General features: G+C 36.5%; 1 protein-coding gene across 5 annotated transcripts in view; it reads left to right on the top strand.

Moving 5' to 3' along the window:
- Positions 1 to 12044, top strand: part of PPFIA1 (PTPRF interacting protein alpha 1) — a 52156-nt gene that overhangs the window by 22669 nt on the left and 17443 nt on the right. For all 5 annotated transcript variants that reach the window (XM_030451093.1, XM_008498292.2, XM_030451092.1 and 2 more), the window contains 10 exons: positions 785 to 919; positions 2016 to 2099; positions 2615 to 2746; positions 3907 to 3969; positions 5211 to 5290; positions 5517 to 5649; positions 6331 to 6554; positions 6941 to 7175; positions 10792 to 10943; positions 11687 to 11859. In XM_030451093.1, the coding sequence (XP_030306953.1) occupies positions 785 to 919; positions 2016 to 2099; positions 2615 to 2746; positions 3907 to 3969; positions 5211 to 5290; positions 5517 to 5649; positions 6331 to 6554; positions 6941 to 7175; positions 10792 to 10943; positions 11687 to 11859 (1411 nt within the window). The remainder of the gene's footprint in view (positions 1 to 784; positions 920 to 2015; positions 2100 to 2614; positions 2747 to 3906; positions 3970 to 5210; positions 5291 to 5516; positions 5650 to 6330; positions 6555 to 6940; positions 7176 to 10791; positions 10944 to 11686; positions 11860 to 12044) is intronic.

Genomic DNA, 12044 nt, shown 5'->3' with positions numbered 1-12044 from the left:
TGGAGTGCTTTGTACACAGTTTTCTCCTGGAAGCTAAGATGAGAGGCTGTTGTCCCTGTTAACTGGATTTTTAAGTTATAATATATGTATCCAAGTAACTTTAGTTTTGTGTGTGAGAATTACTCACTCTAGGCTAAAACAGTTTTAAAACATGGGTTGTAAATCCCTGTCATGATTAATCACTATAGAAATCACTATAGTGAGTTCTGTAGCCTATAGCAGAAGTAAATGTTGTCTTATTGCCAGAGGAAATTTCACATATGCTTCATATAGTCCTACATAAATAGTCCTACTTATAACCAAAAGTGGTTATTTAGCCAATCACTTTCTAATTGAACAAAGCAGGTAACTCTAAGTCAACAAGAATGCTCCCTTTTAGTGTAATTTTAAAAGAAGTTGTATACACTTTAAATAAAACCAACTTTTGCAGTAGTATGCATAATGCTATTTAAAATATGAAGGGATATTTTTTACTTGATGTAACTCAAAGCCTTAGCACAGCCTGAATGTTGAAAATTCACAGCTAGTTCTGTGCTGTTTCCCATACTGAGACTCTGTGTTTATTTGATGATAAAGTTGCTTTCAGAATGCATGGAATTGTCTGCAGAAAATGATTTACAGAGAAAAAAGTTCTCTTGGGTAATGAAGGAGTAGATGCTGCATCTTGGGTTATGAAACCAGTTTGGGGCAGTTTGTTCTCTATGGGTCCATTAAAGGCATCACCTTTGATGAAAACTCATTACCATTTTAACTCTAAACATTTGCTTATCATAATCCTGTGTAGAGTGAAGATAAGAATAGGCAATTGCAAGAACGACTGGAATTAGCTGAGCAAAAGCTGCAGCAGACTTTGAGAAAAGCTGAAACTTTGCCAGAGGTGGAAGCTGAGCTGGCACAGAGAGTTGCAGCACTTTCAAAGGTGAGTCAATTCAACAGTGTCCTCAAGACTGGCTTTTCTGTTGGTGTCTTGCTACAGGAAATCTGTTGTTAGTGTTGGTTTTGTTAAATTGTCTTTGTGTTTCTTCCTCCAGCTAGTTCAGAAAACTGCTTCTACTTGTTTTCTGCCTCTTCATCTCTGTGAGCACACTAAACAAACTGATTTACTTCTTTTTTTGTGCTTGTGCTCTTTGACTTGACTTGAGCAGGTTTTCTGTTAACAGTTACATTATGAAAATGCCTCTCTGAATGATTGTTTTGTTGCTTTTCATTAAAATTTGTTCAATAGTAGCCATTGTTTTCTAAAACAAGAACTGTTTCTTAAAGGGAACCCCAGATTTTTTCAACTGTTAATCAAGTGAGGAATGTGGGTAGTGAGAGAAGTAAAAGTAGTCATTAATACTAAAATTTTTAGAAGGCTGCAAATAGAATAATGAAGTCTGAAGAGTTATATGTAGTAGCTAAAAATGAGCCTTTTCAAGTGTGCCTGTGTTTGCTTTGCAAGTCTCAGTTTCATTTCTTTCCCTGTTATCTTTCCTGTCCCTAACTGGCTCTGTAGTCTGACCTTTTGTCTCCTGGGAACTCTGCTGCTAAAGATGCTAAAGTATTGGAACTTACCACCAAGCTTAGGAAGGTAGAATTTGTATATTAGTCCTTGTTTCTGCTTGCTGCTTTCTGCTTTGTCATGATTACTAACAAAGGGCCATATTGTCTAGGCTAGTGAAGGAAAGCTGAAAATGCCTTCAGTTTTTTGTTTTTATTATTATGATTTGTTTTAATTCTAATTCTTGGGGATTTGAATGAACTGCTGCTACTGCAAGCTCATTTCCAAATCCATGGTATTACAGGGTGAGAGACATCATCATTTTGTTACTTAATATATTAACTTACCAGGTTATTTTAGTGACAGAAAAACATCTGTTCTGCATTGTGTATTACCATAAATGGCAGTTGTGCAAAGCATGTCAGATATATTATTGTGCTGCAATGTCTCTATGCTTTTGAAACCTTAAAAAAAAATAATCAAAACCAAAAAAAACCCAACAAACAACATTCTAATTTTGTTTTCAAATTGACAGGCAGAGGAAAGACATGGCAATATAGAAGAACGCCTGAGACAGATGGAAGCCCAGCTAGAAGAAAAGAATCAAGAACTGCAAAGGGTACCATACATCTTTTTTGGCAGAGACACAAAGCTGAAAGAAAGAATCCAGTCCCCCTCATGGCTGTCTACAATTCAGCAAAGCTGGTTTTATTTCTCATCTCTAAAATAAAACCAGAGTTTAGGCTGGCTGATAGTTGGGAGATTTGAGCCACTGTACTATGGCTAGCCTTAAATCTCAAAGTAAAGATAGAAGTTTCTAATTAAAGTTTGAAATATGTTTGGAAGGACCTAATTGCCAGTCATGTTTTCTGATGAGGAGAGAAATCAAAACCTTTCTGAATTAAATATGAAAAATTTGGCTCTTTGTTTATAAATGATGGGTTTGGTTCTGAAATCTCCTTTTTCTTGAAGTGTAAGCTCAGATTTTCAATTTTATGTGTGTCCCCTGTGTCCCTTACAGAGTCATGGGGGTAGATGCAGCATTCCTTATTCCTTTGCAAAAATGTTTTACAACCTGGAAATGGTTATTGCCATGGTAAATTAAGTTATTTCAGTAGCTTTTATGTATCTTAGGCTAGACAGAGAGAGAAGATGAATGAAGAACATAATAAACGTTTGTCAGAAACAGTTGATAAGCTCCTGTCTGAATCTAATGAAAGGCTTCAGCTTCATCTCAAGGAAAGGATGGCTGCCTTGGAAGATAAGGTAAGAAATTAAGTTCCAGTATATACATAAATTAGATGTTCAACATTCTTTGTGCATTTTGCAATGTGTCTGTAACTTCAGTACTAAATGCTTATTAATAAGTATCTGTTAAGGCTGTTTTCTAGGGTTCACACTAGAAAATAAGTTGAAAATAGGTTCTTAAAATTCTGGGTTTTTTTGAGATTGTCCTTGGGCATTTTACTAGAGTGTTGAGAAGGCAGCTTTTAAGAAGCTTTATGTTTTCCTGTTCCACTGGTGTGAACTGCATAAATAGGCTCATCCAGTGTAATACAGGAAGTCTAAAGAATTAGGGCTAGAACTTTGACCTTTTCAGTTCAGTTTCTTTTATTTCCCACTGGTTTTCTCTGCACCAGTTACCCTGATACATTATGGGATTCTTGCAAGAATGTGAGTACCAGATTTCTTTTGCAGTGGTGGAAAAGGAAAAGAATTGGCACAGTTATAATCTTCCTATTAGAAGGGGAAATATGGTTTTATTTTTTTTTCTTATCACCTACTACAGTCAAATACAATAGTTGAAATTCTTTGTCGTAGCTCTCAAATGTTTCTTATATCTCAGATGATTCTTCATCTGAATTTGGAAAATGCTTTGAGTGAAGAGATGGTAGTAGTCATAAATATTTATATTTCCTGGAATTGTTTTGAAGTCATGGTATAACTGTAAAGATGACAGCTCTGATGTTAATGAGAGCCTGTAAGTCAATGAGTGTTGTGGTTCTGAGGTACAGTACATCCAAGAAATTGCTGTATAATAATTTTGTAGGTCAGGCAAATGAAAACAAAATGAAGACCTAGTGATAACAGACAGTAATTCCTTAGTAACCACTCAGTGAATTATTTTGAATTATTTTAGCTGCCTGACTATTCCTTTTTTTAACCAATTCTGTCAAAAAGAGCTTTAAAAGGTTGGTATTAAATTTTGATGCACTGTTACTAAATCCATTATTTAGAGGGATGTGCACCTGAAGGGGTAAGCATTCAACTGAAGGGATAAACATTCAACTATAATCAATGTGAAATGGTGTAAGCAAAAAAGCATCTGGAATTCAAGATGCTTCAGCATAGTGTTGACTGAAAGTTTTTGATACTTGGTTGTGGTTTAAGGGAAGGAAATGAATTTGTGCTGTGGTTTCTTTTAGAATTCACTTATTCGAGAAATTGAAAATGCAAAAAAACAAATAGAGGAGCTGCAGCATGAAAAGGTACAGTACACATATCTGAAATGCTGTCTTGGAAAGTAATTGCTGCATTGCTACATAGGGGAAGCAATTTTAATTCCCCCATAAAACTTGACATTGCCTGCTCTGTTTAAAAGTAGAAGGCTGTTACTGCTTATTTTATGGTATTGTGTGCCTCAGTTTTATGATGATTTTATAGGTACTACATAGCTTTTTATTCAGACTTGACACACTTCTGAATGTGTCAAGTGGCTTAATATGGTGGCAGTTTGCCCAAGTTTGAATAGAATTTTTATAATGCTGTACACATGAGCTTGGACAGCAAAAATGAAAAAAAATACTTTTAATGTTGGGTTTTGTCCCCTAAGTTTTTTCTACAAGAACTGGGTGTCAGGAAAGACATGTTTGACTGATAAAAATTCTTCAAAGTTGTAAGAATTGGGAGGCAGGGAGAGAAATATTTATTAGACTTGGCTGCTCCCTTGCAGTAGCAGCTGTCTGGTGTTCTGCTTCCTCTGGAGCTGACAAGTTTCCTTCTTGAATAATAGTGGTGGGGCCTTTCAGTTCTTTGCATCCTTCTGCAGTCATTTTTTTGTGGTCACACTCTGTGTTCTGAAATAATACTTGTTATTGCTTATTAAATGACAGGTGTACAGCATCTCCCCAGATGACCCTAGTAAGTAGCTAGGCTAAAGTGTAGAGGCTGTGTTTCTGTAATAAAATGAAGAATGCATACAGAATATTTTTGTAGAATGGGCTTTGAAGTTTTGTATGAGTAGGCCAGCAGTTTTCACACGAGGCACAGATGTTCATCATCAGCCACTTTTTATTAGCCTTTTATTGTTTTCTCAATCATTGGATTTCTCTGTTGTTAATTTCTGTTTTTCTAGGGCATGTAAAAATGTGCAAGTTGAAAGTGAATGCTTTAGAATCTTTTGTCTGCAGAGCTTGAGAAATCTTGTTTCTTGTTAAATTTTATCAATTAAAGTTGGTAATGTGTGAATTTTATATAGTACCTCTTTAAAAATACATCTTGTCATTAACTAGAGTTAGTGTAGAGTGGCAACAGAGTTGTTCTTGGATGCCCTTTTGTTGTGGTGCTGTACTGTGTGTAGCAAAAATAATTTTTACATTTTAGGTTATTGAAGGGGACATTTTAAAAATCTGTTATTTCTGAAGTTTGTAGAACTGAGATGAAAAAGATGAGTTTCTAAATCAGTATTTTATCCTGACTGTTGTAAATTTTTAACAATTTATTTGTACAGGATCAACTTGTAATAAATGTTGAAGCATTAAGGGCTGAAAATGACCAAGTGAGACTAAGAGCCACATCACTTCATCATAGGTACCAGCACTGCATTTTCTATTTTCTTTGAAGTCTCTTTGCTAAATGTAATTTTGTCTGTTACAACAGAAAATACTTTACTCATAGCTATAAAGTGTATTCTTCACAGAGTTATAAAGCAGTTGTTCTAAAAAATTGATACTTGTGGAATAATTTATGTGGGTTTTTGGTTTGTTTTCTGCTTCCCTCTATCTTCAAAAGGATAAAATATTTTTTTATGTTGTAGCCGACCAGATTTCAGATACCCTGTGACATCTTCCTCTGTGGGTGACAGTCACACAGACTCCTATGGCACCTCCTCAGTGTTGAGGCGTCCCCAGAAAGGACGTTTGGCAGCTCTCAGAGATGAACCTTCAAAGGTAGTGGAACTCTGAAATTAAAAATAAGATTTTGGCAACAAAGTAAATTAGAGGAGACTAATCTAAGTTTTTAGAGTATGAGTACATAGCAATAAATTGCTAGATTTTGTGTCTTTTGGTTTGCTAGCTAATGCACAGGTGCTAGTCTGTTTTATTGTTAACCAATAATTGCAAAACTGGGATTTTTAAAGTCAAATTTGTTTTAAGCATAATCAGTCTTTTAAATACAGTTCTCCTTTTCTTCCTCTGCACTATTCTATTGCTCTGCAAGCAATTTGAAATCCCTTTCAGGACACAAGTTGTAATTACATCAAGTTAATTCCAAGTTTATGTTTGGATTTGATAGCAAAACTCTACTGCAATTTAGGGTGTATATACCCAAGATATACATTTTAATGTATATTAATATACATTTTAATGTATACCTTACATTATGTGACATTTGAATTTATTCACTGGGGCTGTCCATTTTTAAATTTCACTTAACTGTAAGATGCAAAGTTTTCTTTATTATATCTGCTTTTTTTTTTTTTCATTTCTCTAAACATTGCTGTCTTGATGGATGCATTCAGCATGTAAGTGAGCTTTGAAAAATGTATTTTAAACACCTTGAAAAGCTGTGGAAGTGTCATATTTTTCCCATTTGAGTTTGGATTTTTTTATTTTCATTCCTTCTCTTAGGTTCAAACCCTGAACGAGCAGGACTGGGAGCGAGCCCAGCAAGCAAGTGTGTTGGCAAATGTGGCACAAGCATTTGAAAGTGATGTTGATGTGTCTGATATTGAGGATGATAGGGAGACAATATTCAGTTCAGTTGATCTGCTGTCACCAAGTGGTCAGGCTGATGCTCAGACTTTGGCCATGATGCTTCAAGAACAGTTGGATGCCATCAACAAAGAGATTAGGTATGGTCTATCTGCCATTAATGTTTTGATAAAAATGAAGTTCTGAGACACTAGAAATCCTTTTTGTGTAATTGCTCAAAGTGGTGGTAGCCCATTCATTATTCTGGGGGTGAGTTTGACAGAAGTAACTGGTTTGCTTATGTATAAGTACTCTTCAGTTTCTTTGTCTTCATCCTCCTGTATGGAAGAGGTTGTATATTATTAGTTGGATAGAAACCCCTGCATGTAGTGTGTTCACCACTTTTTTTCAGACTGAATGAGAGGTTTTTGCAGTGTAGCTGTTTTGCCTGCCAAGTGCTGCTTCTTCCTAATGCCCACCTCAGCCTTCCTGCTTACCCTGTGCTCGCTTGGATGTCATTTGTCCCTCTGAAACTTTTTTCTCTTAGGCTTATACAAGAAGAAAAGGAAAACACAGAGCAGCGTGCAGAGGAGATTGAAAGCAGGGTGGGCAGTGGGAGTTTGGATGCCCATGGCCGGTTCCGGTCCATGAGCTCCATTCCCCCTCCCTATGCAAGTGGTTCTCTTGCTGGTTCTTCCCCACCTGGCAGTGGCCGCTCCACCCCGAGGCGGATTCCACACAGTCCAGCTCGGGAGGTGGACAGGCTGGGGATCATGACACTGGTAAGTACCCAGGGACTTTTCATTTGTTTGGGGAAGTTTTCTCTAGGAAATGCCTCATTTCGTTGCCCTTTCCTCTCCTTGTTCAGCTGTGTTTTTCCTTCCTCTAGGTTTTTCTACTGCTTCCTTTCAACTTCTATAGAAAGTGTAAGATACAATCATAATGATTAGGAAAAACATTCAGAACTCAAGTCTATAATTTGGTCAACATCTCATGCCTAAGTATTCCTTCTATTCTTATGGTCTTTCTTCTGCCTTCTCTTCATAGAAGAAATAATGTTTTCTTTTGAACCCCTGGTACAGCAACCAGTTTTTCCCTCTGCTTTAAACTTTATTTTTTGCAGTCCACTATTGCCCCAAATACTCAACTAAAATCTGATTTGCATATATTGCAATCTTGAAGATTGTAGAGGTGTCACAGCTTTATAAATGAATGCTGTTGTGTTGGTTTAGCCTTCTAAGGCTGGCAGGTAGAAGTGTTTGTTAGACCTTGTGTCTGATGCAATAGTAGCTTGGGCTTAGTGGTTCTGTGAGCAGAGAAAGATGGATCTGTTTTTTTATATGATTGCTGAGAAAAGTAATCCTTCTAGGAGCTGCTTTATGCGTGGAATCTATCTGTAGAAACAAGATATGAGTTTTCCATGTCTTTTTCTTTATATAGATGTTAAGCAAACCTAACACTTTCCATGTTAGGAATGCATTTCACTAAGCAGCATCTTGGATACAGGTATTTATTTGCAGGCATTCTTCAGGAAAAGGTCCTTCTCTAGACTGAACTCTGTATACAGTGCAGTGTCTCCAGATTTGTTTATGCATTTGGAAACTACTTACTAGTTGTAAGAGCAACACTGTTTACTAAACCTCATGTCTTGGATTATTGCACTTTCATCATAGTTGTACTCTAGCAATAGTTGACAAGGAATGGTGCCCATCACTGTGAGAGCAGCTGGACTGTCTGTGAACAGACCTGCTTCATCTAGGTCTTTTAAAGGACTGTTTAAAAATAAATATTTCAGCTAACCACTTCTACTGGCTTTTTAAAAATAAATGTGTGCATATACTGGAAAATCTGATTTTCCATTAAAAGGAATCGTTTCACCTTTGAATTGGAAAAAAATCAATAAAATCATTAAAACTAGACATGTATCCAGGGTCAAGCGCACTTCTTTTACAGAAACTAACAAACTTCAAAATGTGGAATGCTTTTCAGAATAATAACTAGTTACTTCACTTGCAGAAAACCACACACAAATTTAAGTAGCTGTTTTCATGAAAACTAGATCAGAGGGATGTGTGCCATGTTAACCTGTAATGTAACTGAACAGAAGCAAACAAATCAAGTTCACTGCAGTTTGTAAGAATTGTGACTCAAAGTCACTTGATCCATTGTTGGCTGTTGCATTTGTCTGACGTTTCAGTACCTGGCACCTGATTTGTGAAAGCATGAAAACAAGGAGCTGTGCTTCTAGAACTGCAGAACAGGAGCTTTCTAGAAACTTTTGGAATTGCTATTATGGGTTACCAGACTGAATGAGCTCTTGTGGAGCTTCGTGCTAGCTGCAGTAGTGGTGTTTAGGCAGTTCAGGTGGCTGAAAACCCCTCATGATTAAAATTAATTAAAAGCATCAACATGATAAAACCTACAGCTCTCTTCAACAGTTCTTGTGGGCAGTTTTCAATCCATCTGGTAAATATTTTCATCATTATGGGTTATTGGACCTAAGAGCTGAAAGAGCCAGGAAGGCTGAAATGAGTCTGCTGTTTGTAAGAACTCGGGGAGGAATTATATAAAGATCCTTTCCAACCCAAGCCTGTCTGTGATTCTGTGAACTTATGATTTATTAGCACAGTACTCTGCAGTCAGATTGAACAAAGCTTTACATATTAGTGCCACATAGTTTCCATGTCTTCCAAATAACAAAGGATTAAAAGTTGTCATTTGTGGGAGGGGAAAAAATTCACAATTCCCCATCATCAAAGGGAACTGACTTTATTTTTTACTAAGTTCCTAGGAAATTGTCATCAAATGGAATGATAGTTCATTATATCTTTTTTCAGCATAAGTCTGAATAATTTAGTAACTTTTTTTTTGAAAATGAAGGTTGCTGCTTTGCTGTGTGCACTGGGAGAGGTAAGGAGTACATGGGAAATAAGACAGAGTTCCTTCTGGAGTGGATGAAGGATAAAATAAAACCAGTGGTAGACTCTGGCTCAGACATTCCTGCACTTTAATGTTAGTAAGAAGACCAGAACACTGTTTCTGTGTAGAAATCAGCTATTGTTGGCATTTTGTTTTTCACATCTATTAAAGTATGGCTGCTTTTGATGCTGTGTAGCAAACAACTGAGACAGCTGCTCAATTGTGAGAAGTGCAGGCAGTGTTTTAGCCTGTTATGGCTACCATGGAGGTTATATAGTTTAAAGCAAGTCCTTGACATATTGCTGGAAATCCTCTCACTTTTTAAAAACAGCACCTTACACCCCTGTGTACTTTATTTATTTTCATTGCTGAAGATAATGCACATTTTGTATGCTGATTTGCCAGTACACTGAAATACTACCTTATTTTTGTAGATAACCAACTGTAAGTATTTTTTTTCCTTTTTTTTTTTGTTTTTTTCATCCTTTTCCCCTTTTCAGGGATATGTTTAAGTGATTTGAAGAGTACTTTTGATTTTTCTCTGTGCCATTGCTGTAACTGATATTTGTATTCTCCCTAATATGTTTTGTCTGTAGTAGTTGTTTCAGTCTGTGCTACAGTTTACAATAAATATGGCTTTTCCGAATTTCTTTCCTTTGCATGCATCTGTCAGCCTAGTGATTTAAGGAAACACCGTAGAAAGGTAAAAATTTTTAGTATATTTATGGTGTGCCCATTCATTCCTGTCCCCAAACTCATTAAGGGATAACAGGAACATAAAGCATTTGCTGGGTAACTCTATAAGAAAGCAAGATTATATGCTCGTTGATATTAAATATAAAATGGCTTATCATCTTAACATGAGTGTGGGTTTGTTTAGTGTTGTGGTTTCTTTTTTTTCCTCTTGTTTGGCTTTTGCTGCTGGTGTGGGCAACTGTTGTGTTCTGTTTGTAACCACTTCATGAAGCAATATTTTGTTTTAGAGATCTGTTTAGTGCACACACAAGTAAGTCTTAATTTCAGTTACTCAGACTTAAAACTGTAGCCACAGGTATGTAGAAACCTGCTTCATAGAAGGAATAATCTTCCCTAATGATAACCTAAACACAAAAGAGGGAGAATCAAGATGCTTTCTTTTCACAGAACAGTCTTTTTTTCTGTCTTTGTGCTTACTTAAACTGAAGTCAGGTATATTAGTTTTATAGTCCTGTAGACATTACTTTAGTTCCTGGCTCATTGAATGAATACAAGATGAGTGTTTCTTGCTTATTTCACTCACTAAGACAGAAATGTGTTAGTTTGTCACTGAAGGTAACAGAAAATCCAGAAGTCAGACTAAAAATAGGCATCTGCTGAATGCTGATCCTTTAAAACTGAAATAATTGATTTTTCATTTCAGTATTTTGTGTAGTGTTGATAATATGTGAATGTTTTATTGTTTCCAACTGACCTCACAGATCTTCATTCATTTTCCATTAGTCTCCAGCTTCTAGAGAAGAGGTACGAGATGATAAAACCACAATCAAATGTGAGACGTCGCCACCTTCTTCACCTCGATCTTTGCGTTTGGACAGAGTCCAGAAAGGAGCTCTGCATACAGTGAGCCATGAAGATATCAGGGACATAAGAAAGTAAGTAGCTGTCAGTAAGTCAGAGTTATCAGTAACTTAGTATTTCAGAATAAAATCCCCCAAGTGCAAAGCTGTTCATCTTACAGGATTTTAGTCTGGTTATCAAGGTGTTTTTCAAAAGTAAGGAGTATTAGCACAGAAATGGGTGACTGTGTTACATGAGCAATGACAATACAGATATTTTTAATGGTCAGAAATGGCTTTATGTGAAGAATTCTGTTGGTGCTCAAGGTCTGCATTCAGTTTGCTTCATGTGTGGGAAATAAAAGATGTGCAACGCCAGGCTTTCACAGACTGAAATTTAGCTATAAATTTAGAAAGAAGTTGCAAAATTGCCATCATTTTGGTTGACAGATGTTCTTTTCAAAGTGCCTAAATATCAGGGATGGATTCCACTGAAATATTTCAGACTTCCATTGTCTGCCTCAATTTGTCAGGAACTTGTATTGTCAACTTTGTCTTCTCTGCATTGCACTATAAGCGCTTCTATTTCTTAAAGTAAGAAGTGGTTTGTAGTTCCATTCTGTAGTGTATAATTCTACTTTCCTCTACTTTTTGTATTTAGTTGACTCATTTAGTAGATATGTTTCTTCTTTTTTGTCATTAAAAGTTGAAATTAGCTGCCATGAGTGAGTTACTGAGCTTCTGTGAACTTGCACAGAAGCCTGGACTTACCTTTCACTGTGTTCTGCTGGTGAATTTGTTAGACCTGTGCTCCTTTATGACTTCCTTTCTTTGTAAAGTTCCACAGGCTCGCAAGATGGGCAAACAAGTAATCCTAGTAGCAGCAATAGTAGCCAAGATTCCCTTCATAAAGCTCCCAAAAAGAAGGGGATCAAATCCTCTATTGGCCGCTTGTTTGGCAAGAAAGAAAAGGGACGACCTGGACAAACAAGCAAGGAAAATTTAGGACAAGGTTGGTTTGCTTTATTTTTTGGTTTTGCCCTCACAGCAAGGGAGAGAGAGCACAAGACTGGATTTTATGATGTATATGCCCATATGTGCATATTTGTGGTTATATTGATGCTGATATACAGCATTTTTTGAAAGAGGTGTCACTGAATTTTCTAGTAGGTCCTTTTCTGAGTACAGGGTGCAAGT

The sequence above is a fragment of the Calypte anna genome, chromosome 5 (assembly GCF_003957555.1).
Source record: "Calypte anna isolate BGI_N300 chromosome 5, bCalAnn1_v1.p, whole genome shotgun sequence".
Taxonomy (NCBI): domain Eukaryota; kingdom Metazoa; phylum Chordata; class Aves; order Apodiformes; family Trochilidae; genus Calypte; species Calypte anna.
Note: the sequence above shows the minus strand (reverse complement) of the source record. Positions and strands in the feature narration are given on the sequence as shown.